Source organism: Malus domestica, chromosome 14 (assembly GCF_042453785.1).
Source record: "Malus domestica chromosome 14, GDT2T_hap1".
Lineage (NCBI taxonomy): Eukaryota > Viridiplantae > Streptophyta > Magnoliopsida > Rosales > Rosaceae > Malus > Malus domestica.
Genome location: NC_091674.1, coordinates 20,243,709 through 20,271,376, shown reverse-complemented (window position 1 = coordinate 20,271,376; position 27,668 = coordinate 20,243,709). Strand labels below are relative to the sequence as shown.

Below are 27,668 nucleotides of genomic sequence, written 5' to 3'. Positions count from 1 at the left end.
TTAGTTTGGACGGTTACCGTTAGGATTAAACGGAATATTCCTAACGCCGTTAACTGACATCGTCAGTGTGCCTGGCACATGGCCACACGTGGGGGGCGCGTCTGACCGTGCCATTATCGGCGCATGGGGGCGCATGAGGCTTCCAAAAATTTATCTAAAAATTTGGGAATGATCCTGAGGTTGTGTAGGTCACTATGATATATTCATATACCAAAATTAAGCTTTGTATGAGAAGTTATTAACTAGTTTTGTGTATGTGCTTTAAAATAACGTTTTTATAGTTAATTCGCATATAGGTGAGACTTATTCCGAGGACGAATGTATCCACGGGCAACTCAGGGGCTACGACCCTTGGACATACCAGTGAGTGGGCTTTTGGTTTTCAGTATATATTTATATACTTGATATTTTCCCAGAAATGTGTTTAAATGATATTATGCCATAATGCCATGCATATAAGTTTACAATTCATACATGAATTGGTATGTGAAACGTTATATATATAATTGTGGTGCTGTGGACGCTCAGGTAAGCCCAGGTAAGTTATGTTTGGTTATATGAATCATCGATGATGTGATATGTGATTGAATGATGTTGAGCTCATAAAACTGCACTTAGGGTGATTGTGATTTAGCCATAGATATGGCACATGCCTGTTTATTATGTCACATCCCGCATCATATGCTCATATTGGATCCAATTTAGGTGCATAGCCTTGTCGTACATACCTTGTTATATTTCTATGAAATTATTCTTACATGAATTGCTTCTTCTATTATATCTTGGCATGACATATATATGAAAATGATTATGTGAAGTATGAATTGAATTAATATGATTATATATATATGTATGTATGTATGTATATGCTTATATCTTGATTTTGGAAAAAATTATACATGTTTTATAGCGTGGGGTTAGATATGTTGATAAATGAAATGATTTTGTAAAACATTTGTTTTTGCCCACTCACGTTTTCTGTTTTGCGCCCCTCCAGGTTTTAAGTAAGTTTGCTGTTGGTGGCTTGAGGACGTCGGCAGTTCTGACCTATCTAAATAATAGTAGGACATTCCTGGTACTGTATAACCAGTACTTGTCCTACTGGACTGCACCTTGACTTATTATGCTCTAATTAGGAGTGTTTACTGTTGTAACTAAGTCTTATCATTTCCTGTTTAGTAGTGCACTATAGTAATTTGGTTTTTAATTATTCTTATATTTCTTATCATTATTGCTTCCGCACTGTGCACATGGCTACGTCACTCTCACGTGACGGCCAACATGCCTTGATCTCGGTTGGGGTGTGTCATTTAGTCTCCCTAGTATTACCCTAAAGTCAATTACCCAAAGTGTAATGCTAAGGAGATTAAATTTGTAGACAAATTTTGCAAACTAAATAATGTGCCACCAATAAGAATAAACACGTTTATCAATGCTTAAGTAATAAAATCATCAACTTACATGTCATTTAGTTTGCAATATTTTATCTACAAATTGAGTCTCCCTAATATTACCCAAATAAAAATATTAAATGCTCTTTATTCTTTAAAAAAAAAATTATTAGGGACGTTTACTTAAGGGGATGTATTCAATATGCATTTATGAATTCATGGATTTTTATGGGAGTAATGTTAGGGAGACTAAATTTGGAAAAACTAAATTTGCAAACTAAATAATGTGTTACCAATAGAAATAAATATGTTTATCAATGTTTAAAAAATAAATTAATCATCAACTTCCATGTCCTTTTGTTTTTAAAACTTTGTCTACAAATTTAGTCTCCCTTGCATTACCCTTTTTATGGAGTTTAATTGATATGTAGAGATTCCATGTAAAATTTTGATTCAATTCCCTAGAAATCTCATGGGAAGATGTGAGATCTGTAGATGCTTAAAATACATTACGAATTCTCTCCAATTTCCTCTAATTACTCAAATTTTTTTTTTCAAATTCTTTAAGGGAATTGTTATTAACACTCCAAAAATCTCATTTGGTACTCCAAACTTTCTATAATTAAAGAGAAAAATACATTTGTGAGAAGTGTAGAATGAAATTTTTAGAGTGCTAATAATAATTTCCTTCTTTTAAATCAAATTCTAATTGAATACAATTGGAATGTTATAAACTTCTTTAAAATCCTAATTGAATACACCCGAATTTCTAAGAATTTTAATAAAATATTTTAAAATCTTGATTGAATTTCAAAGAATCACTTAAAATCCTTATTCAAATTATTATTTTAGTGCAACTGAACTCAATTATCCTGACTTTCCACCCACAATATAATAAAAAATTTAATGACAAACTTACTCTCTTTGAAAATGACAATTAAGGCCCTACATATTGTCAAATCATATTTTGCCACGTCGGCAAACATAAATAACAGAAAAATTGAAAAGAAAAAAAAAATTATAATCCGACTCTGAATCGACATCGTCAACTTAATGTATTCACGACAACTCCCACATGTCTCCCTCACAATGGCCCCAAAGTGACGGCGTTAACTCATCTCAATTTTTTTTCTTCTGTGTGACGCTTCTTCTCTCCCTTTCAGCTCAAGCCAAGGATCTTTTTTTATTCCTCTTCAACTTTGCTGAGTAAGTGGGAATCAAATTTGCAAGTTAGTGATCATCATACTGTTCTAATCGACTGACATAATTCATATTTGTTAATATTGTTAATTTCACGACTTTAAAACGAAAAGAAACAAAGAACCAAACTTCGGATTATTTTCTTATTGACCACATAAATTGTGATCCATCGATGACATATAAACTTCTTTCTTTTTCTACAACACCCTTTCTTTCTATTATACCAAAAAACAACTCTAAATTAAAAAGTGGCCAAAAACCTAATGCTAAAGCTGGATTGGCACTAGAAGAAAATTAAGAGGAATTTCTAACTATAGATTAAAGTGATGAATATTGTCATACTTCTGCTAATAATCATCAAAACCCAAAATTATATGCTTACTGTCCCGAAAATTATATGCATAAACACAAAATGTGTAGTAAATGTTAAGAAAAAACAACGGAGTACCACAATTTCCTTCCATTGCAAGAGATCTTTAATCTCTGTTTTGCTTTCATCCAGAAGCAATGATATTCTCAACAGCTCTTTACCAACCTCCGGCAAGATACCCCCTTGTCTTCGATTTAATTCTTTGATATACTCCTCCAGCACAGTTAAGTTCAGCTCGAGTGACCTCACTTTTTGCATCAAAATCTTCAGAACTGAGTCACCAGGAATTCTTCCGTTTGGCTACTGTCTTACCTTCATAACCGGCTCTGGAATCTTGCTTGCAGTTACTGGATTGTTGGTAATGTCTACATTGACTTTTTGTGTATCTTCAACGCTTTCTGTCCCTACACCAGCTGTTTGAACCCCAGTTTGACCAACACTACTTGTTTTCCAGTCAGTTGAACCAACCTCTTCTTTTGGAGAGGATTTTACAGTTGAATTAGGGTCTGGCAATTTATTGGCTGCATGTTCTGCAGAGTAGTCCTCAAAGTTTCCCAATGGCGACCACGCTTCTGCCGGATAGCTTAAGCTTCCAGACAATTCAAATTCCTTGAAGTTAGAAGAGTAGTGCTCAAAGTTTGCAATCTTGACAGCATCTACCAAAGTCTCTTCTGCAAGCTCAACTATGACGAACTTTCCCCCAACAGAGCAAAGGTTTCTAAGGCACTTATCGTGATCCTTTCCCAATATGTTGCTTGCTCCTTTTGCTTCTTTATTGTGAGCCACCGCTTTTGCACCCTTGGATGCAGAGGCATAGTTGCACTCTGTTCCATCAGATTCAAGCCCGTGGGTTACGTTAACTAGCAGACTAGGGATATCCTGACCTTTTTCCTGCTTTGTTATGTTTCGAAATTCGTCAAAATTGAGATAGGAGGGATGAGAAGTTCTTCCATTCAGTTGTCCTGAATGATTTGTGTTGTGATCTGGTGCTTGATGTAGTTCACAAACCAAATCACCATAGCCTAAAATACTCCAAACTAATCTATTCGTCTCTGGAAGTGAGTACTTGGAAATTGCATAGTTGTCACAAACTCCAGAATCGTAACAGTTTTGAGATGAAGTAAAATCTAATACCATTCCATTTGTCTGCTTTCTGCTTCCATTTTCTATAAATGAGCATGCATCGTCACCTTGCTTACCACTGTGAACACTAGGACAATGTGTAGATCTGTTATCAGGAGCTGAAGTCCCTGAAGAAAATATAGCTCATGTTAAAAGAGCAAACCTGAAAGAAATAAATAAATAGGCAAAGGTAAAAGCTAAAATGCCATCCAAATAGCTTATCCTAAAAGCATGAATCCGAAAATAGCAGAAATGTCCTCTTGGCTCCAGATGAAGATAAGATTTGGTAAATCACAGAAACGTTTTCATTCACGAGTCACGACGAAGAATATAAGAGTAAGAGCAGAAGAAATTTTCCCAACATTACACTTGAGCAAAGGAACATATTATTCAAAAGAAGAAGAAATAGAAAACCTACATGGATTTTCCCAGAATCCAGTCTTAAGATATGAACATTCTTTAACCAAGAAACAAAATCATTCAAAACCGAACTGCGGGTAATAAGAAACAAACCCCCTTAATGTTAAAACGTCAGCATCCAACCCAAAACCAATCGGAAATGGGCGGAGAAGCCCTTGCTCTACTTCCATCTCCACCGGAGGTTGTTGAATGAAAAAGAAATTGGAACCTATTGACATTTTTTCATGCCCATGAAGGAAATTTGGAATTCATTTCACCAATAGCAGTGTCCAAAACAAAGTTATCTTTTTCTCAACTCATTATTTTAGTAAGCATTTGGATATCTTTTCTTTGAGAAACTGATTAGCATTCCATCCTTTTCTCTCCAATCCATTGATACAAAATACAGATTGGGGAAATGGGTTTGCTAGAAAATACAAAACTGAGAAATGGGCATCAAGGCATTAGAATTTACAGGTAAAAAGGGGCAAACTTTACAAAAAAATCCAAATCCAGAAAACCAAACAAACCAAACACAAAAGAAAAAAAATATAAATTATAGATACCTCCATTGCCATGGCCGAGACCAAGCTTAGAGTAGAATGGGAAGACAAGGCACCAGAGAGAGAAGATCAAAGAGAGAGAGAGCTCGTAGAAGCTCTTGCTCTTGTTGTTGTAGCATTTCTTTATTTAGATCAAATTGTTGTTTGAGTAAAAAAGTGAAACGAAATTTGAATATATGAGACGTTGACAGATCATAACGAGTAAAAAACTGGTAAACAAGGAAAAGACTGACATGAAACATGGACGCCCAAGGCTGTGTCCAAACTTATCACGCATTGCCACATGGCATTGCATGAGGGGTTTAGGACACTACCATCTTGACATCTCAGTTTTATGCAAGTCATCTCAGCAACTAAATAAAGAAAAAGAATTGTGTGACATGAGATTTTCAATATGATGAAAAAGAAGTTTATAATGAGATCATGGCATCCAACTATCTGAGTAGTAATCTCATTCATGTGTAAATGGAAAAAGAAAGTGCATATTTCTACATTATCTATGAACAAACCCCCCAAAAAAATAATAATAATAAAGCCCAACAAAATGAAAAAATTGGCCCTTCTTTTGAAATACAGGAGAGACAGATTACACCAAAATTACAAGATACAATCTCATTCGCGCTCTTCATGCTCTTGATGGAACTGAAGCTTTCAATGCAGTCCTCGATCCATGCACGATATGCCAAGTCTGCGGAGAGGCCCCATTCGCTTAATCATAGGGTTTCCCCTTTGGATTGTGATAGAAGGGCGTACTCTAACTGACGTTCCTGTTCCTGTTCTTGTTCTTGTGTGACAAACTTAAGGCTGCCAGGATTTTCCTCCTCTAAAAGAAGCTTTAAGGGTGTTTGTGGAGGGTACTTGTTCAAGATAAAATCAATTTCTTCACCGCTAATTTCCTTGCGTTCAAGAAGAACCTGAAATGAAAGAAAGCCAATGAATCCCACCAAGTCATTGAACAGCTTCGAGGTTAAATGCAGTCAGCTCATCTACACATACGTAATCTCAATTTGCATTCAAGATATTAAGATACCAATTTGCATTCAGACCAATTACCTTCACAGTTTTAAGCAAGGCCGTGTGATGCTTCTTAAGCAGAGAAAGTGTTTTGTCATACATTTTATGTATCAGCTCTTCCGCCCTTTTTGCAACATCATCATCTAAATTGAAGTTCACTGGTGGTTCAATCAGATCATAGTCGTGGTACAGTGATCCCTCGAAGTCCAGCCGAGGGCCTACAAATTCAAGTTTCTTCCTCCAGGGTGGTGGCTCTCCGTGTATGACCATCGGATTCTCCAAATTCCAACTGTAAGGAGAGATTAATCAAATCAGATCATTACAACCTGTCAACCACACAGAAAGCAAGGAGGTAGAAAAACAGTAGTGAATAAGGGCCTCACATGGTTAAAATTTTACGAGCAAGCCAAGATGCATCAGCAAGGTAGTCAACCGATGCCCTTGATGTGTCTCGTCCATATATGACCTCTTCAGCAGCCCTCCCACCAAGTAAAACCTGCACAAAAGAAAGAAAGAAAACCTTCAGATAAAAGATAGGATACAGTATTAAAAGAAACTATAAGAACAAAAAGAAGCAAACCTGAAGGCGATGCAGTAATTGTGGCCGGCGTTCAAACATGTATGATTCATCATCAAGTCGATGAAATACAACTTGTGACAATGTCTGTACAAATTACTTGACAAGGTTACACCATAATTAACAAGTGATAGAAAAGGAAATACCAGAGTCAAATAATTCTATTATTGATATCAAAGTAGCCATCAACTGCAAAATTAACATGACAAGGTTACACCATAATCTAAGAAGATAGTTGGTTGTCTATAAAATCATTCAGGTTACCTAAGTATGCAACAGCACGACAAGGATGAACCACATAACAGTGACTATTTCACAAGACAGTGTCAAAAACATGCAAAGCAAAGAAGAAGGACAAATTAGCCTATGGAGGAAAAAGAAGATAAAGGAGCAGAAAGAACACCTGACCACGAGGGATGATTGAAATGCGATCACATCGTTCAACTTCTGCATTCTCATATTGCCTAAGCAGATGAGAAGCCATTGCCACTCCAACTTCAGTAGTGGCTCGACGACATTGACCCTGATGGCCCAACTCTATTCCAACCCGCTTTGGTCCTACAGTGAGTCTATCAACAGCATCATCCAAGTCTGACTGAAAAATTGAATCATGCCCCTTCCTCACTGCTACAAGTGCAGCCTCTTGGACCAGCTGAGCCAACTTTGCTCCCGTCCATCCTGATAAATAGAAATTGGCCTCAGGCCTTCAATTTGCAAATCCAGTGGAACGCCAAAGACAGATGCATACCAGGTAAGTTCTGTGCATAGCTGGACAAATCAACAGATGGTGACATTTTCACTTTGCTTGCATGGATTTTCAAAATATCCAATCTCCCCTTCGCAGCAGGAGGACGAATTTTAATCTGCAGGATGCAACCCAAATAATAATGAGCCACTAAATTACATTCAACAAAGCTAGCATATACAATTTAATGAATTTATAGATAACCAAGCAGAAAATATCAGTTTCAGTGAATAATCTGATATCAACCTGCGCAAATCCAACCAATGATTGGAGAATGGTTGAATGGCTCATTTAGAATCAGATACAGATGTATAATATGACTGAAGTATGTCATCTCAACTTTAAACAGAGTCAAATTCCATGAATCTAACACAGTAGCCTAGGTCCAACAGTCGTTTACTTTAGAAAGAGAACAAACCTTCCGGTCAAAACGACCTGGTCGAAGAAGTGCAGGGTCTAGCAAATCCCTGCGATTTGTAGCAGCTAAGAATATAACACCTTTACCGGTATCAAATCCATCAAGCTCAATTAAGAGCTGGTTCAGAGTAGTTTCTCTCTCTTGAGTGGCTGCATTATACAGGTGGTCGCTAGTTTCCTTGAAAATTCCTTGACGCCTGAGCATAGGATAGAAAACAAATACCCGTAAGTGTATTAGCATCCAGTTCAAAGTTAAACACTAATGATATGTCATAAAGGTAATAACTGTATGTTAAAAAAATTAAAACCACAAATCATTAAAGTTCACCAAGAGAAATATGCATACCTCGTAGCCAACGCATCAATCTCATCGATGAAAATAACAGATGGTTTGTTTACCTGCACCAAAAAAATAAACAAATACATAGCATAACAATCCCAATAAAGACTTCAAGAAAGTGAATATGTCGCTATAATTGATTAAAATACTCTCTCAGAAGTCAGAAGTCAGAACCACTTTTAAAGAGGAAAGTAGATTTTAAAGTCGAAACTATGAAACTGATAGCAGAGCGTGACTTGTTTGTGTCCTCACTTCCCCTTCAGGGTGACAGTGGGATAATATGGCGAGAACCAAATTTGTTAGCCGCACGGTGCCTCCAAAAATATGTCCAGGTTTATATGTTTAGAATTAAAAATGGCGTAAATTGTAAAGTAAATCTAAAGGAGATCAATCAGAATTAACAGAATTCAACTACAAAATGGGAAGTATAATCACCTTGGCTCTTTTGAATAGATCCCTAATACGAGCTGAACCAACACCAACTAAGACTTCAACAAATTCAGATCCAGCCATTTGGTAAAACGGAACACCAGCCTCACCAGCTATGGCCTTTGCAACCAGGGTCTGGAAAAAGGTGAGTAAACTGAAAAGTTAGTAATGCTTAACTTAAGTGTTGTACACAGAAAACTGAAAAGTTAGTAATGCTTTCATGTATTGGACACGGATTGAAGATCTACACAAATAACAAACCTTGCCACATCCAGGTGGACCCTCTAAAAGAACCCCATGCGGTGGTTTTATTCCCATTTTGTCAAATAGTTCTGGGTTCTTCAAGTACCTCACCAACTAATCAGCAGAATATGAAAGATACTAATAAGTTTCCCTTAATTAGGAATGTAGCATTAAGAATTATAACAACATAAGACCATGAACGAATTACAATATATAAGCAATTCATTCTCAAAGAATAGTGATAATGAATACCTCCAGGAGTTCCTCTACTGCTTCATCAATCCCTGCCACATCACCAAACTTAACTCCAGTTGACCCCTGAACACATGCCAAGACAAAATAGAATTCAAAAAATCTTATGAACAACTTCAATAAGCTAGGAAGTTGCAAAATGAGTAACTATTAGAAAACTAACATCAACACGGGCTTCAGCTTTGGATCGTGAAAAATCAATCCCTTGCCACAGGTCCTACATATATTAAGTGCAACACATGGTGATCAAATCCATGGCATAATAATACAAGGCATGAAACTGTAGAAATGATGCAGCATTACCCACTTCCGGAAGTTCTTAGGTCTTCTTGAAAGTGTGAAACGGACAAGAATGACCATGGTCATAAGGACAATTGTTATCGGTTTTAACATCTCAATGCTGGCAGATAGACCACCAAATGTGTAAAATTCAGAAAATTTAGAGAAAATGCCTCCATCACTGAAAAAGTCAACAAGGTTGTCCCATACTCTCTCCAAAATACCCAAGACGAGACCAAGAAAAAGTCTCAAAAATGGTTTGACTATAGGTAATACAACATATACAGTTGAAGCAAAAACGAAGCTGGTAACAGCAAATACAGCAGAAGCCAGGAATCCTCCAATAAAAACTGCTGCAGCAGCCATTACAGCTGTTACCATTCCAAGCTCCACCATCATTCTGCTAGATATGGAAGATGCCACCGGATGAGGGTACTGTGGTACCTTTCCAACCCACGACTACAGCAAAGGAATCAAACAGTAAGGAAAGATTAACCTTCTATAGGAATAAAAAGAAAAAGAAAAACCAAACGGGTTTCCTGACTCTTTAAACATATGGTTCCAATTCTATGACACCAGTGCATGTGTTCTAGGTCCAAAACCTCAAGTCTAGATATATAGTACAAGATATGGCTGCAAAAAAATGAAATCTGAAGTTAATTCTTGAACCTGATTATTTTCATTGAGCCCAAATATTTTCTAATCACTGATACTACAAATAACTAAAGTAAAGTTAACACAGCCACCTTTACTTTTTAAGCACTCAAACCAGAACCTCCGAATAAAATGGGACTACATACCAAACACTCTAATTTTACCACAAGATAATTCATCGATAACTAGTTTGCATTTTCTTAAAACCAATTTCCATTTCATTCATAAGTTATATTTAACTTAGTAGAAATGAGTTAAATGATTGATCACCGTAGTATGCCCCTCAATCATATATCTCGGGCCTGTGTAATCCTCCAAAAGAGCTTGAGCTTCACCCTCATCCAGCCTCATTGCCCTGAAAAATTGCAAAAACATATATCAATAAGCTGCCAAAAACGTCCACAAAAATCACTACTCCCTAAGCAACAAACTGGTTAGTCATTTTTACCATTTGGTTCGATGCAAGCTCTTTTCACCCGGTATCTCCTTCAAATCAACAATGTAATCACAGACACCATAAGAAGTCCCTGCAACTTCCTTGGAAATTAACAACTTAACCTTATCACTCTTCACAACTTTCAGAAACTCCTCATAGCTCATTCTGGGCAATTCCTCCAAACTCTTCTCAAATTGCTCTTCCTCCGGCAACTCTGTCCCGAAAATCTGCTCAGGCACATAGAGCTTCCCCTTGTACTCCCTCAAAATGTCCTTCAAATGTACAGCGTCATCCTTCACTCCACCATCACTTAGCCCCTCAGTTCTCTCATTTTTCGCCTTCGAAAAATTCAGCCTTTTCGCAAAGAGTTCAGCAAAACCCACATTGGAATTCTTCCCCAAACTCTCTTTTTCTTTCAAAGTATAAAACTTGTCGCCTACCAAGTACCTGGGTTCAATCTGGCTAGGGTTCTCCTTCAAGACCCTGGTCACATAATCGTCCTGGGGGGCTTTGCTATTGTCACCGGACCTTGACGACGGCCAGGAAGACGATTGGCAGAGGAGGGTGAGTGACCGGTGGCGGATAGGCAGCTGCGGTTGAACTTTCCGAATCAAACCGAAACGCTTCGACTGAGCTGGGGGTTTGAAGTGGGTGTGTGGTTTGGGAATGTAAATTTTGGGTGGATTGAGAATGTCAATGGATGCCATTGCTGGGGAAAACGAAGAAATTTGAGCAATTGGGGTTTAATTTTGGAGGGAAATGCGGCAATTTGTGCTCATAATTTTTGGGCGTTTATCTATTTTTAGGGTTTAAGATTCTTCATTTTTTATTATGCAATTTTGTTGCATGAATTTTGAGTTGGAAACTGGAAAGTTTGAAACTTTGAGAATTTGAGAGATGTATGAGTTCTGTTTCATATTATCCGGGTCAAGTTTTTTCAGGCGGGTTCAGATTCAGGGTCCGAATTCGATCAACCTTTGGGTCCTGGTTTCTCCACTACTACAAAGTTCGGTGTTTCTTTACCTTATCTTTTTTTCAAATAAATTTTTATTTTTTGCTAGTCTATTAGACCATCTCCAACCCTTGGGCTAAAAGCCAAATTTTTTAGCCCGGAAAATTTAGCTTTTAGCCCAGAAGCATCTTTTCTGCTCCAACCCTTCTACCCTAAAATTTTAGCCCGAAATTATTAAAGAATGAAATTAGCCAAAATTTTTTTCTTAAATCAATTTTTTTTTTTAAAATAAATATGTAGATTATTGTAAATTAATTTTATGAACATTTTAATCTAAAAAAATTTAAATTCCGATAAACATTTCGCATTTAGCCCGGGGGGAAAGCTGGGGGGTATTTGGCCCAGAAATAGCATTTGGCATTTAGCCTAAAATTTTAGCATGGGTTGGAGAGTGTTTGGGGGGGTAATTTGGCTTTTAGCCCAGGGTTGGAGATGGTCTTATGAGGTTAAACTCACATTCTTATTTTTAGTGTAGATAATATCATTTGATTCACAAAATAAAAATTGAATTTTTATTTTCTTTATCAATTCCACTCCTAAAAAAGCCTCGGCTATAGTCAATTTCATCCACCCAAGTGAATAGTAATTGTCTAAGTAGATTTACACTTTTAATCTAAATAGCCTAGACAATTCGTTTTAAAATTAGGGGTGGGCACAGTGCGGTTTAGAGTGAAACCGCAATCGAAATCGAAACTTTTTGCAGTGTTGTTCGATATGGTTTTGAAGCCAAAACCAAAATGAAATTAAACCGTTTGATTCGGTAATTATAATTTTAAATTTACACATATTTACGCATAAGCCAATCTCATTTTCCTCGTACATTAATCAATGAACCTCCAGCGAAAAATAACATCAAAAGAAAAATTGCAGCTAAAAAAGCAACAAACCTACAGAAAAAAAGTTCACTAAAAAAAACTGCAGTAAAGGAAGTCAGAGATAGAGAGATTTGTCTAACCATATGCAACAATAGCACCATTGTACAACACACAAGCATTAAAGAAAGTCTTTCATACTGCAAAATTTGTTTAAGTTATACTAGTATTCATGCACGCGCTCACGTTCATGCAGAAGACATTTTTTGAATCATGGCATGCTATGCGCGGCTTACACATTTTAAATGTATTTATATGCATCAATTGACAAAAGGAAAGTCAAATATTTGAAGTAAATGAATAATCTTAGATTATACTAGAAGAAACCCCTCATAAACCAATTAAAACAGTTGAAACATAATAAAATCGATTTTTATAGAATTTACATTAAGAATATAGAAAATAATATTTAATAAACAATTGATTGAATCACATTATTGATAGCTCATTGTGAGGTAAGCTCATCCTCTCCTCCTTAATATAGATAATATCGTTTGTTAGAAGAAAAAAAAAACAATAATTTGACAACTAATTTAATGTAATTTAATCACACTATTATCCGCGTGCAGCATTACACGCCTCTTAAGATGTTTTGAACGTGTTTAAAAATAGAGAAAATAATATTTAATAAACAACTGATTGAATCACATTATTGATAACCCATTATGAGGCTAAGTCCATCCCCTCCCTCTTAGTATAGATAATATCGTTTGTAAAAACAAAAACAAAAAACAATCATTTGACAACTAATTTAATCATATTATTATCCGTGTGTGAAAGATTTTTTTTTATAACAGGCATTACACGCCTCTTAAGATGTTTTGAACGTGTTTAAAATAGCGAAAATAATATTTAATAAACAACTGATTGAATCACATTATTGCTAGCCCATTATGAGGTTAAGCACACCCTCTCCCTATTAGTGTAGATAATATCATTTGTTAAAAAAAATCATTTGACAACTAATTTAATCACATTATTATCCGCGTGCGAATGGCCTTTTTTATAACCGGCATTACACGTCTCTTAAGATGTTTTGAACGTGTTTAAAATAATGTTCTAAAAAACGGCCTAGGCGGCACCTAGGCGTTGGGCGGTGGTGACCCGAGGTGTTTTCTTACAAATTGGTTGGAAAAATCGACTGGGCTCTAGGCGGTGCTCGACTGTGCTAGGCGGCTAGGCGGATCCTCACCCTCATACATAAAAATAAAAATAATAATAATAATAATAATAATAATAATAATAATAATAAAATCATGTGTTAGTCTTCGTTTTTTTACTATCTCAAACCATTAAATGAACACATATTCAACAATGGCAGGAGCGATGCTTACCTCTATAGGTAGATTGGAGCTTCAATGTGCCACCATTTCCATGGTAGGACTCACTGGTTTTGGTTTTTGCAGAGAAGATTGACTATTGTGAGCAGCTAAAGGTGGGTGGTTGTGTTGAAATGAGAGATGAGGGTCAAGCATTTGAGCTAAAATGGTAGATGAGGAGCAGCTAGGGTTCTTCATTTAGGGAAATGAGAGCTATTTGTTTTTTTTTTTAATCTTAAAGAGAGAGAGGCGTTTGAGAGAAATGGGAGAGAGGGGCGAGTGAAATGAAGGAAGGTCATTCTATTATTGAGAGATAACTCTCATATTCTAGAGATAGATGCGTAGGGTTTCTAAAAAGTAATCAGAAATGAGAGAAATGGGGGCACATGTGTGCATGCCATGTCTGTTGAAAGGGACATTCTGACACGGAGAGACAGAGAGCCGTTTGGGGCTCTGGGCTCGAGGCAAGATAGAGAGTGCTAGGGTTTTTTTTTTTAAATGAACATGAAGCTGCTAAATTAGCACATATATAGATGTTGCTAAAGATTGACACTAGTGTGGACTTGGACGTGTTGGTCAGCATATCCTCACAATCCCAGGTTTCCAGTTCGAACCCTTGCGTCCATCAAATTTTTCTTTCTTTTTGATGCGCCTTTCCCATGGCTCCAGGTCTCCTTTTTCCTTTTTTTTTCTTTTTGTTTTATTATTTGTTTATTTTAATTTATTTGTTTCTTTTATGTTTTTCCTTTCTTTTAGTTTCTTTGTCTTAGGCGTTCGTTTTTATTAAAGTAGAATATAAAATCAATTATCTTAAATTTATGTTTTACAATAATTAATTGGAATTTGGTTACAAGATATACAAGAATTAATTTTTTTTAAAGTTTCAATATGCACTTATTTACAAGATATACAAGAAATTTACCTAAATCCGCCTAGGCGCCCGCCTAGACCCCGCCTAGCCGCCTAGGCACTAGGCGCTAGCCCGTCGCCCGACTAGCGCCTAGCGTTTTTTAGAAACCTTGGTTTAAAAATAAAGAAATTGAATCATATTATTGCTAGCCTATTGTGAGGTACAAATAAAAAATAAAAAAAAAACCACAAAAAAATTAATTATTAAAAAAATACTGTTAAAATGGCGAAAATGCCCCTACCTTATTTGATGCATTATTTTGGGATGCCTGTGAAGTTTTGTCTTGAGGGTATTTTTGTCTGAATATTTTTTTTGAAGTTTGGTGACACTAAAATCACTATTCACATTTTCCATTGGCTTTATATATAGAGATATCAAGCTAAGCCCTGTTATGAAGCACATTTCTCAAGCGAAAGAATGTTGCTAATTACATGTGTGCTGCATTAATTAGGTTCAAGCTTCTAGCACGTCTATGAACTCTGTGCGTTATTTAGATCGAGTGAAGTGTTGTGATCAAGGGTTGGAATTAGTAATTCTACTGTAATATGAGTACTATTGGCTGCACAGCTTCTTGTGTGTGGCCAAATAGATGAACATGAGTTTTGAGAGAGAGAGAGATGTATGTGTGGATGCAAATTTCTTCCTTCTTGTTCTTGGACGAAAATGCACCTGCAAAAATAATTAACATCTTAGGTCAAGGCCAAGAGCCTCACACACGATAAATGAGGGAGCTTTGGCCGAAGAACCTCCGATGTCAAAGTTAGAATTTTGAGGGAAAATTGTTTGGAGAATTTAGAGAATTTTGCAAGAGGATTCAACTTAGGTTTTTGGAGAAAATGAGGTGGTATTTATTGGGGTGTGGCCAACCCCTTTGGGAGAGATGGGAACCAGACACTTTAGTGGTTTTTTAGGTGTAATTTACAATTAATTATCCAATTAATATAATTTGAAAGAAATAATTTGCAAGTTACCTTGTGGGGAGGATTTAATGAGGATAGATGAAATAGGTTTTGAATAATTACCTATTTTGATCACCTTTGACCTTGATCGAATTATGATTGTTCACTGCTCGAGCGTAGAAGCTTCGGTGTGCCTCAAGGGTAATTTTATATTTTTCACCCTAGAATCCATGTGTCGCCTCCACATTTTTCTCGATTATTTTTGGCTCCACAATATGGACTCAAATAGAGGTGCAAAATTGGATGACATTCTATTCTAGTGTACTTGAGTCCATACTATAAATGTATGGACTCTAATAAAGAACCAATTAGACATAACATTCAATATATGGTACGGTTTTGAAAACCCAAAACAGAAACCAAACCGTTTTCTTAGCCGCGGTTGGGTTTCGAAACCGCAACTGTCTCAAAATCACAAAACTGAACCGTTCGTGTTTCGATTTTCGGTTTTCGGTTTTCGATTCCAAGTAGCCACCCCTATTTGAAATAGTATTAAATATTTTAATAAAATAATAAAAAATAATTTTATTTTTAATTTAGGATAGAATTTTAATGAATCTCGTTAGGCCACGTGTCATAATCCGAAAGAACAATTTTTGTGGATAGATAAATACGAAATTAAATAATGGTTAGGTATTTATAGAAATGCAATTGAAAGTATTGACAATATTAAAATGTGGTGTAAGTTGGAAGATAATGATTAGATATTTATAAAAAAATAAAAATAAATTTTTTTTTTTTATTTTCAATATTTTTAAATAATTTTGTATTAACTTAATTAATCTAGATCGTTGGGTTTCAAAAAATTGAAATCCAACAGCCTACATTTGGACATGTGGGCAATGATAATGTTTCTAATTTTTCCTCCAGAAAACTAGCCGTTGGAAATCCAACAGGCCAAGGTTGTGCTACATCACCCTTTATGCGGACTTCATCAATACACTACCAACGAGGGCCCCACGGGCTACAGCCTATCAAAAACATGTGCCCACTCGTGCGTGTTTTCCACTTGCCTGACACAAAAAAAATTCAAAACATGGTTTTACGTTAGCCTTGTGTCACATGGCCTAGGGCTGGGCGAGTTGATATTTAACTAGCTACCTCAGAGCCCAATGGACTTAGAAGGCTGGAGGTGTTTTTGGGGCTGGGGGAAGGGGGAGTGAGAGGAATAAATCCACTATCCACTTAAAGAATGGTGGAAATGCTCTTATAGTCATACAAAAAAATATATAAAATGACATAAATAAAAAATGTTACGTCATGACTAGCTTAATGGCAGTACACGACATGAGGTTGTGTTGACCCTTGTTTGTACCATACTTGACCAATCCCTAAACTACTGAGCACCGGTCACCGTTATACCGTCAAGGACCCAATAGAGTTTCCCTCCAACCAGGAAGCCAATCATAGCGCGACACATGTCAACATCAGAAGCCAATCACAACACGACACGTGTCAATGTCAGAATGAAACTAGAAACTCTCTTCTATAAATAGAGATCATTCTCTCACAATATTTCCTAATGTCATTTGTACTAAATCATTCACTAGTACTCACTAAAGGAGAGCTTGAACCTATGTACTTGTGTAAACCTTTCACAATTAATGAGAACTCCTCTACTCCGTGGACATAGCCAATCTGAGTGAACCACGTACATCTTGTGTTTGCTTCCCTGTCCCTATCCATTTACATACTTATCCACACTAGTGACCGGAGCAATCTAGCGAAGGTCACAAACTTAACACTTTCTGTTGTACCAAAGTCCTCACTGATTTTGGGCATCAACATTTGGCACCGTCTGTGGGAACGACACTTATTCCCACTCTCTTCAGCTTTGTCAAGCTGATTTCCACCATTCGTACACTCTCTTTTGACCAGGCATCCCTCTCCAACATGAGGAGCGAAGGAAGCCACAGCACACAGAATGACACCCCTCTTGCACCTAGTGCAAAGCAACAAAAGAAAGAAGGAAATAGGGTTGCTCTTCAAGCTAAAGTCGATGAGCTAGAAGCTCAGAACAACAAGATAGCAATGAAGAATGAGGTCCTCCAGGAGCAGTATGAAAAGCTATTTGAGACACTCCACGAAACTAGGCATACTCAAACACGCGAGCTTGTTGCCCCTGTGGACATCAACCATCATCTGGGTGTCTTCCAACACGGAGGGTTACCTTTCTTCGACATGGGTATCCCTGATGAAGAGTGAGCTAATCATCAAAACATTGATCAACATGAGACATCTCTCAACCCAGCTGCTTCGACCTGAAATATGAGAAGTGGAGGAAGACACCTCCTTGCAGAAGGGTTGGAAGGATCGAAAGCCGTTTATCACGACTGCTGAGACTTCCTAAAGCAACGTCGAGAGAATCCCCTCCACATATACTCGAAGGTCAATGACCCAAGGGTTTCTGAAAGACTCGGTCCCCTCCTACGACCCAGGTCATCTGCCAATCTAGGGAAGGAATGACAGGTCTCAGAGGGACATGAAGGTACAAGTGACTCTGAGGTATTCCAACAGACTCGCCCTAGAAGTCAGTACAGCGAGTCCAAGGAAAATTCACACGCCTTTGCTCAAACTTTCCTACTTCCAAGAGGCGATGGAGACTTACGAAAGAAAATCCCAGTGGTACATGACTCCACTCAGGACCCCCTTGTCCTACAGCTCCTTAAGGAAGTAAACAAGTTGAAGGCCGAACGTCAGGCTAAGATACCTGATTGGAACCAACCCAGGCCTGGCCCTCTCACAAGGAGGATCCTGGGCACCCCCTTCAAGTAAAGACAAAACAAAAGCTTGGTTTACAACTCTATACTGGAAGGGAAGACCCAATTGAACACCTTAACCTCTTTGAGTCTTCTCTTCCCCTCCACCCTCTCTGGCGGAGCTCTAAACTGGTATTGCTGTCTTCCACCTGAGACAGTAGACTCATTTGAGGAACTGAGGAAACTGTTTATCTCTCAACACATCTTCCAGACCGATCGCTTACATTCTGCAAATGACTTGTACACTATTCGCCAGAAGCCGGACAAGTCACTACAAGAGTATGCCGGTCGTTTCAGCCATGAATAATCTCGCTGCGCTGAGGCAGATGACAAGACTGCCCTCAAGGCCTTCACGACAGGCCTACGTGACTGTTTCTTCAAGTACATGATCAATGCCAACACTTGGAAGACTTACTCTGAGGTGATGGCACATGCTTACAACCATGCCTCCGTCGAGGCAAGGACATATCAAGGGAAACCCCCTACAACCACCCCTTATCAGCAAGTAGGGAGTGGAAGCCAGATCCAACCAAATGAGAAGACCTCGACCTTCCAAACGGCAGCGGTGCCTCCCCCTGCCTTACTTAATATTTGGCTAAGTCAACAGACATATCAATCTTAGGGCAAAATGAAAGATTTCTAGAGAATATGCCACATCTACATATGAGACAGATAAAGCAAGTGAAAATGATACCACACTTCGGTACTTAGAAGTTTCGTGATTACTCAATGACTTGGATCTTGCAAGTCCCCAACCGAGGAGCTTCCCTCACTCGGAAACTTAGGGGAGCACTGTTTGTACCATACTTGACCAATCCCAAAACTACTGAGCACCGGTCAACGTTATACCATCAAGGACCCAGAAGAGTTTCCTTCCAACCAGGAGGTCAATCACAACGCGACATGTGTCGACATCAGAAGCCAATCATAGCGCGACACGTGTCAACATCAAAAGCCAATCACAACACACCACGTGTCAATGGCAAAATGAAACTAGAAACTCTCTTCTATAAATAGAGATCATTCTCTCACAATATTTCCTAATGTCATTTGTACTAAATCATTCACTAGTACTCACTAAAGGAGAGCTTGAACCTATGTACTTGTGTAAATCTTTCACAATTAATGAGAACTCCTCTACTCCGTGGACGTAGCCAATCTGGGTGAACCACGTACATCTTGTGTTTGCTTCCCTGTCCCTATCCATTTACATACTTATCCACACTAGTGACCGGAGCAATCTAGCGAAGGTCACAAACTTAACACTTTCTGTTGTACCAAAGTCCTCACTGATTTTGTGCATCAACAACCCTAAAAGCTTCCAAGCCTACGTATCTGTTTGGGCCCGATTTTACACTATCAGCCCAAGTGATCAAGGCCGTTAAATGAACAAAATTTTAAACTATTGGATGATAAAGTGGTTGAAATAATTTTTAATTATTATTGAGAAAGAATATTGTGATAATCATGATATTATCTCTTAATAATATATTAAAATATTGTGATAATCATGATATTATCTCTTAATAATATATTAAATTATTTTAAACCTAATATTTGTCTAAATCCCAATTGAAGAACCTATGGAATATTGGGATATGCGTGGCATCAGATAGTGAAGCATGCAGATGATTGTCATACAACTGCAAATGGACTAATGCATGCACGGATAGATCTTATAGAAGCCTAGATAGGCTTTGCTTTTGGCCCTAGGATTTGATGGTGGAGAGAGAAGCCTAGGTAAGCTAGGTCTTTGGTCATGATGGGATAAGCCTAGATAGTTTTATATTTTGTTTGAAAAGTCAGCCAGCCTATGCCACGGATTAGATTTCATTCTGCGAGGTAGAGTTGCAGTTGGACTCTGCAACATTATATGACCGTGCAAGCCAAGTACTTAAGTCTTATAAATACAGATGCAATGGCAACGGAAATGGCCCCTTTCAATTCAACACACAACTGCCATGTGCAAATTCTCTCAACAACCTTGAGATTTTTTCCTTTTCTTTTTTCGCCAACACACTTTCAGTTTGGATAAACAGCAATGTGAAGGCAACCGATGATATCTTCAATCGGCATAGATAGCACTGTGTCGAGGGTGACTGGTTATCTATCCAAGTCTCAGTCGAAAAAGATTTCTGAATCCTTATTGGTCGAGGTCATCTCATTAGCTTGCTCGGCGAAGTGAGGTGTTACAGTTTATTAGGCTCGGCACATTGCACGCCGAGTTAGTTTATGATTGGATACTGTCAAGTGGGATTTAGAGTTCGACATTCCGACGGCCGAACCACGTTTATTGTTAAGACATATATCTGCTTTGAGTATTTGTGCTCTTACACTTTGGTGTCGATTCGGCTTGAGTTTACTCTAACAAATACCATCACTGTGATCGAATCCGATGACGACGTTATGTGAACTTCGTAAGAATAGTAGCCTTGTCTTCAGGTTCGCGAACCCAAGAGGCCGAGACGTGTTCATTCCTCGGTCGCAATCGCAAGACGTAGGAGTCGACCGCGCACTCAACACAACATCAGCATATTTTACTCCTCGGTCGAGCTCGGTTGATGAGTTGGCACGTCGCGCATTCAACCGAAGAACGTAGTTAGCTCATAGATTACTCAGCTGCGCACCACGTAGGCTTGGTAGTTTTTAGGGTCAACAGTGTCGCACAGGCCGAGTAATTAATAAGCTAACTACGTCATTCGGTTGTATGCGGGGCTCGCCAACTCGTCAGCCGAGTTCGGCCGAGGAGTAAAATATGTTGATGTAGCGTTAGGTGCATTGTTGACTTCTTAATCTTGCGACTGCGGCCAAGGAAAGAACACGTCTCGGCCTTCGGGTTCTAGAACCTGAAGACAAGGTTGCTAGTTCTGTGAAGTTCACAAATCGTCTGCACCGGGTTCGGTCTCGGTAATTATATTCGTGAGAGTATAAGTATGCCGAACTGGTACTAGACTGTACGGACACAAATACTCGAAAGAGATAAATGTTTTGATTGTAAATGTGGTTCGGCCGTCAGAATGCCGAACTTTAAATTGTACTTGCGAATATCCAATCATAAAATAAAACCTAACTTTCAATGTACCGAGACTAGTAACCTGGTAACACCTCACTTCGCCGAAAAGGCTGATGAGATGACCTCTACCAACAAGGACTTGGAAATCCTTGTTGACCGAGACTTGGATAAATAACCTGTCGGTCTCGAAGCAGTGTTATATATCCAAATTAAATATGCTCTTCGATCGGCTGATTCTACGGCTGCAGTGATGTCTATCCAAACTATTCTGATTAACCCTCATCTTAATGTACCATGCCATTCCAATCCGATAACAAGAATCCCAAGTCCATTTGAACTGTACTGCTTGTTTGGATAATTCGCATCTTATTATCCCATATAAGAGAATATCAAGATAATTTGTTATTAAAATATCATTATTATGATAACAAATCATAAAATATTCTTTAACAATAATAAAATTATCTTCACTTTTCCATCCGATGGTGTGGAGCTATGCTCACTCAACGGTCTTGATTGCACAGGCTGATGGTGTAATTTTGGATCCAAACAGGTTGCCAACAAGCTATGCGGATGCAAACTTAATTAAGCAATCAGGCAGATAGGCTCTGGTAAGCGAACATGTAAGCAAACTAGATTTCACTTGAAATGGCGAACTTGACTTGACTTGCAATCTTAATTGGATTGGCAAACTGATTCGTATTCTGATTGGCTGACGTTGAAAGTACGGAAAGAAAACATTTGAGTGCTCCCTGTCACTAGACAAACAAGATTTCCATATGCCAATTGCAGCAAAAAAACAAATTCTTTTTTACTTCAGCAACTCTGGTCAACAAAATTGTTTTTCTTTTTTCCCTATCTTTTTCCATCTTTTCTTTTTCCTGATCTTTTCATTTTTTGGGGGGTTTTTATCACAAATGGTTCTTGAAATTGACCCACACCAGTAAGATGGTCTTTGAAATTGAAAATCGATCAATGTAATTCCTGAAAATAGGTGTTTCAAATCAATGTAGTCATTCTGTCATAATTCTGTCAAAAATTCTGTAATATGCTGATGTGGCACATAATGGGTCCCATAAGTTCTTTTTTTTAATCATAAATGATCTCTGAAATTGACCCATACCATCATGATGATCTTTGAAATTGAAAATCAATCAATGTAGTCTTAGAAATAGGCTTCTCAAATCAATGTGGTCCTCCGCCATAATTTTGTCAAAACTTTTGTTATGTGCTGATATGACAAATAAACAGGTGAATATGTTTATTCAACGACTTTAGCTTCACAAGAATAACTCAATCATAATTTTAACCAATTTAATGGGAACTCACATTGTAGAAAAATCTCATATCCTCACAAATGAAGAGTTTATCATGGCTGTTAAAGTGAGTACTTTTTTTTTTTTACCAAAGGTAAATTTTCATTACCAACACAGCAACACATTTACAAACAGGGATTCAAATACAGATAAAGCCCAGAACTACAAAACGATTCCCAAAACGAAAGGCACAATCCAAAGATTGAGCAAAAACAAACAAAAAAACAAGAACCCTAAGAACACAGCCAACCACGAACCACGACCGCCTTTTGCAATCACTGGAATCCAAACAAACGAAGCCTCCAAATCGGAAATCAAGAAGATTCCACCCTCATCCATCATCCCATAAGATCCAAATCCACAGCCATCATGTAAATGAAACTCGTGGAAGAAACATCCCACAAGTAATCGTGCCAAAAAAGGCACACAGATTGAAGGTGGTGGTGTGACCACCTGAGCAGATGCTCTACACACCTTCCAGAAAAGCCGCAAAACGCGGTTAGGAAACACGGTTGCAGATCTGAGAAATAGTGGGATAGAGAGAAGCCAGAATTCACGGGGGTAGGTAAAAGATGGGGTGAAAAGAATCATGGATGTTGGAAGGCAGCATGGGAAGAGAAAAAAGATGGTATGAATTGAGAAATTTCCAATGGAAGCCAAGGTGCCGTTAGATCCGATGCAAGAGGAAGGAGAAAGAGCGGTCGGAAACAGGCTGAAGCAGAGGAAAAAGGATCAAAAGAAAACAAAGAAGGAAGAAAAAGAATGAGCTACCACCGACCCAGGCCCTGCTAGGGCCGGTGGCTGATCGAAATCAGTATCTTCGGTCACTCACACAGAAGATGAGAAGCATTCTCAGTCTGAGAGAAGAACTCTCACCGAAAGAGAGAGAAAGACCTTTGTTAAAGGGAGTAGTTTACCATAGTAATTACATACATTACCAATCTTAATGGAGGACAAGGATTTTTGCCCTCGTTGTTCCTTGTTCTTCTATTTTGTGTGGTCACGGTTAAGCCACGTCAACATTTTATATTATTTTTTATAGAGATAATAAGACAAAAATAAATAGTAATATAAAATGTTGACGTGGCTTAACCGTGACCACACAAACAGGAGGGCATGGGAGGGCACGGGAACAACGAGGGCAGACAATCCTTGTCCCTTAATGGATACCATTTGTAATGGAAGAGGGCCCAATTTTTTAATCTCGTGTTTTCATTTATTAATTTTTATTCTTAATTAATGTGATTCTCTACACTTGTTTTAATACAAGAGAGATATTATACTTGTACTCTAAACTGAGGGCAATGATATCCAAATTTGATTATTATTATTATTTTTTTAATAAACGATATTATCTACATTAAAAGGGTGATGGTTTGAGCTAAGCCTAACAATGGACTAACAATAATGGAATTCAAATTCGCCTTTAGCAAAAATTAAACATAAGACCTCTCGCTTACAAGTGAAGATGAATACTATTATACCGTAGTACTAAGTGGTAAATTTGAGTAATTAGAGGATGCACACTCGCTCTAGACAATGTGGGTGAAAATGTTATTTCTCACTTGATTTAAGGATCAAATAGACTTCAATGTTTTAAAATGACAAGTTTACCTTTGCACTTGATATCCACATAGATAACATCGGTCAAAATTAAAAGTAAAAGTTTGATTTGGACTAAAATTGATAACATCATCAACCAAAATTGATTTTGAAAACATATAAAGGAATCACACCTTAAATTACCTTGTTAGGAAGCAAATTTTGAAGAAGGTACAGTTGGTCCTTGGTTTTCAGCATTAACTCCTTTTGGCATTTGGTAGAAGTGAACATTATATATTGGGGAGGACCGATGGAGACTACTCTGTCTCCTTCACCAAATGCTCCCAAGAAAGCCAACTTCTTTGTATCCTTTGCCTCTCTCTCTCTCTCTCTTTCTCCTTCACTTTACAGAAGGGACCAAAACAAGAGACAAGACAGACATCAAGGACTTGTTTTTTTAGTTTTTTTGGTTTGTTCAAAACCTGCATGAAATACCTTTACAATGGAGGAGGACAGTTTTGTTGATAGTTTGACGACATATGATGGGATCTATGAGGGAGAAGACACTTATCACCGCTGCCGACGCTCTTGCCACCACCGCTGCCGTTTCTTGGCACCGGCCAAGTCCAACAATAGAGCATTGAGTCCAGCCACAACAGTTCATGAGCTTCTTGAATGCCCTGTCTGCTCAAAGTCCATGTTCCCACCAATCCACCAGGTGTGTTTAGTTATATCATTTACCATAATGTGGTGACATTAATTTTTTTTTTTTTTGTTGGAAATTAGTCAAATATATTTAACACATTGAAGATTTTTAGCCTTTTTTTTCTTGGGATTTAGAAATCTAACCACTCAAGACTTCCCCGAGCGTATCATCAGATACTTGCTTTGCTTGAGAGTAACGGTTGAATCTTTCTAGTGCATGTGGTTAAAATTCTGAATCTAAATAAGTGGTTAGAAGTCTATAAAGAGTCAAGTGTGATTACTTTTCAAAATTTCCTTTTTTTTTTTTGGTAGTATTATGATTGATTTTGGTGGCTATGATGAGTTTTGATTGGTTTAGGAAATGCAAATCTAGATGAGGGTATTTCCTAATGCACTACAAAGACAATTAATGAATTACTCAATCACTATAAAACCATCATAAAATACTACAAAATACACTACAAAATGTGCACAATGAATTACTCAATGTGTCACTACAAACGACTTTCAAGATGACACATTGATAGGTGTCATTAGAAAGTTCTCTCAAATGTTTTGGATCTAGGTTATTTTCAAGTCCCTCCATTATTTTTAAAGGTCCCTCTATTATTTTTAAAAGTCCCTCGTTCAAAACACAAGGTTAGATATTTCACAAAGATGGACCAGTAACCACTATTAATTGGTCTAATACTGATATTCACCCCTTGCTTCCCACTTTCTTGCTGGTGTGAGGTTTTATCTTCAGTACTCAGTAGCTACTATACTTTCATTCAGATTGACTACTTACATTACGTGTGTTAGAACTTAAAACTAGTTGATCCCAAAAGTCTGTTCTGCAGTGCCCTAATGGTCACATTCTTTGCTCAATCTGCAAGTTGACAGTGAACCGGTGCCCGGCGTGTCTAGAAAAACTCGGAGACATTCGATGTCTGGCGTTGGAGAAGGTGGCAGAGTCACTAGAACTTCCAAGCAAGTATTGTTCTTTGGGGTGCATGGAGATCTTCCCTTACTACATCAAACTCAGGCATGAGGCTCACTGCAACTACAGACCATACAGTTGCCCTTATCCTGGATGTGATGAGTGCTCAGAGGTTGGGGATGTTCCTTTTTTGGTTGACCATCTGAGAGAAGATCACAAGGTTGACTTACACATTGGGCCAACGTTTAATCACCTCTATGTTAAGTCGAATAGCCTCGAAGTGGAGTGTGCAGCAAGGATGCTAATGGTAAGTGTTGTTTCGTTGTTTAAATTTTGATTTGTTGAAATTGAGAATGAATTTAGAGTAGTTTAGAGTAAGTGATATTGAAAGGCTCGTTTGACACTGCTTTTAGATGTTTGGCAAAATCATAAGGATTATAAAAGTAATTTTTTTTGTGGATGCTTTATGGAGAAGTACTTTAAAAAAGCACTTCCAAAAGCGATTTGTCGTTTAGGATTGCTTTTGTAGAATTACTTCTACTAAAAATGTTGTTAGAAGCATGTTGAAATTTTCAATAAAAAATTGAGCAGGAAGAAAAGCACTTGTGAGTGTTTATTGAGGAAACATCTGACAAGTGCTTCTCCAGAAAGCATTTTTATGACCCCAAAATACTTTTAAAATTCCCTGCCAATGCAACCAGAAGCGCTTTTAGTTGTCATAAAGCACTTATGGCCATTCCAAAAACAATTGCAAACAGACCCTAAGAACTTTGTTCTGCTTCTAATAAAAGCACTTATGAGCATATACATTTCCAAGAAAAACCTCCCCAAACGAGCCCGAAGCCTTTAACCAAATAGGTTGGCCCTACTTCGTGGAATCTATGGTAAATTGGTAACCAGAACAATGCGATTGTTTTCCTAGATGCTCACCTTCCATGTTCTTCATGTTTTATTAGGTGTTTAACTGTTACAACAAGTACTTCTGTCTGCACTTTGAAGCCTTCCACCTCGGCATAGCTCCGGTCTACATTGCATTCCTTCGCTTCATGGGCGACGCAGCTGAGGCACGAAGCTTCAGCTACAGACTGGAGGTGGGCAACAACGGCAGGAAACTAATATGGGAAGGAACCCCTCGGAGCATCCGTGACAGCCATCAGAAGGTCAGGAATAACCATGACGGTCTCATAATCCAGCATAACATGGCACTGTTTTTCTCGGGTGGAGACAGGAAGGAGCTCAAGCTTCGGATCTCTGGCCGGATTTGGAAGGACAACAGCAACTAGATGGAGGGGGTGCGCGCACCCAATCTATGCAGCTGGTGGCATCTGGAGCCCTTTGCTCTTATTCTCAATGCTCACTTGTCCGTCTGTTTGTGTCAAATTTTGGCGTCGTTTCGTTTTCTTACCTTGAAGCTTGAAGCTCGTTGGCAAATTTTGGTGTTGTTTTGTACTAAAAACCAGAGAGTCCAGGACGCTGTTTTATGAAGGGACATGGAATTTTTCTATACAAGTTCTTTTTTATTCTTGGGTGATTTTATATAAAATCAATTAAATGTTATGATATTGACAATATGTCAATCAAATTTATTTCAATTATAAATAGGTCAATGAGGTTTTTTTTTTTGGTCAAAGGTAAATTCGTTACCAACAAAAAAAGATTACAGTAAAGAAGGCCGAAGTACAAAAATAAGCACAAGACATTGGGTTGGACCCTCCATATAAACAAAAGTAAGAGCCCAAAGACATTGGTACCCACAACAAAAAAAATCAAAACACACAAAAACCCTAACAACTTCTACAACCTTCCTACTATCGCTGCTGTCAGAAACCCGAACATCAAAGAAGAGACCAAAGCCTCAATAGTAGATCTGGATAGGATGGTATTGTAGCATCCAACAGGAGTCAACAACCA

At 37.9% G+C, this 27,668-nt stretch overlaps 3 protein-coding genes across 4 annotated transcripts; 1 reads left to right on the top strand and 2 right to left on the bottom strand.

The window, feature by feature from the left end:
- Positions 1-2,704: 2,704 nt before the first annotated feature.
- LOC103404822 (SUN domain-containing protein 5-like) lies at positions 2,705-5,223 on the bottom strand. Its single transcript, XM_070812525.1, has 2 exons — positions 5,049-5,223; positions 2,705-4,211 (listed from the first exon to the last, which is right to left on the bottom strand). The coding sequence occupies exon 2, from the start codon at positions 4,096-4,098 to the stop codon at positions 3,262-3,264; it is 837 nt and encodes a 278-aa protein (XP_070668626.1). The 5' UTR covers positions 4,099-4,211; positions 5,049-5,223; the 3' UTR covers positions 2,705-3,261.
- Positions 5,224-5,469: 246 nt separating this feature from the next.
- LOC103404607 (probable inactive ATP-dependent zinc metalloprotease FTSHI 1, chloroplastic) lies at positions 5,470-11,434 on the bottom strand. Its single transcript, XM_008343534.4, has 15 exons — positions 10,444-11,434; positions 10,266-10,350; positions 9,366-9,800; positions 9,226-9,279; positions 9,063-9,128; positions 8,829-8,924; positions 8,574-8,702; positions 8,145-8,197; positions 7,800-7,995; positions 7,385-7,499; positions 7,040-7,314; positions 6,640-6,723; positions 6,443-6,555; positions 6,099-6,348; positions 5,470-5,959 (listed from the first exon to the last, which is right to left on the bottom strand). Exons 1-15 carry the CDS (start codon positions 11,136-11,138, stop codon positions 5,759-5,761), a joined length of 2,847 nt encoding a protein of 948 aa, XP_008341756.1. The 5' UTR covers positions 11,139-11,434; the 3' UTR covers positions 5,470-5,758.
- A 13,062-nt stretch (positions 11,435-24,496) lies between these two features.
- On the top strand, positions 24,497-27,288 carry LOC103404576 (E3 ubiquitin-protein ligase SINAT5-like). Of its 2 annotated transcripts, none has more exons than XM_070812564.1 (3): positions 24,497-24,851; positions 25,714-26,064; positions 26,714-27,288. In XM_070812564.1, the coding sequence occupies exons 1-3, from the start codon at positions 24,636-24,638 to the stop codon at positions 27,038-27,040; spliced, it is 894 nt and encodes a 297-aa protein (XP_070668665.1). In that variant the 5' UTR covers positions 24,497-24,635; the 3' UTR covers positions 27,041-27,288. The 2 variants fall into 2 exon arrangements, with proteins under 2 accessions (XP_070668665.1, XP_017192557.1); XM_017337068.3 differs by having other exon boundaries at positions 25,678-26,064.
- Positions 27,289-27,668: the final 380 nt, after the last annotated feature.

What these genes read in the sequence shown, in the direction of transcription:
- LOC103404822 (XM_070812525.1), bottom strand. Translation starts at nt 4,098, where the DNA reads ATGGTATTAGATTTTACTTCATCTCAAAACTGTTACGATTCTGGAGTT.
- LOC103404607 (XM_008343534.4), bottom strand. Translation starts at nt 11,138, where the DNA reads ATGGCATCCATTGACATTCTCAATCCACCCAAAATTTACATTCCCAAA. An exon ending in TGATTGAGGGGCATACTACG is followed by an intron (nt 9,801 to 10,265) that starts GTGATCAATCAT and finishes CCTTTGCTGTAG; the next exon opens with TCGTGGGTTGGAAAGGTACC. An exon ending in AAGCTGAAGCCCGTGTTGAT is followed by an intron (nt 9,129 to 9,225) that starts GTTAGTTTTCTA and finishes GCATGTGTTCAG; the next exon opens with GGGTCAACTGGAGTTAAGTT.
- LOC103404576 (XM_017337068.3), top strand. Translation starts at nt 24,636, where the DNA reads ATGGAGGAGGACAGTTTTGTTGATAGTTTGACGACATATGATGGGATC. An exon ending in TGTTCCCACCAATCCACCAG is followed by an intron (nt 24,852 to 25,677) that starts GTGTGTTTAGTT and finishes TCTGTTCTGCAG; the next exon opens with TGCCCTAATGGTCACATTCT. An exon ending in GTGCAGCAAGGATGCTAATG is followed by an intron (nt 26,065 to 26,713) that starts GTAAGTGTTGTT and finishes ATGTTTTATTAG; the next exon opens with GTGTTTAACTGTTACAACAA.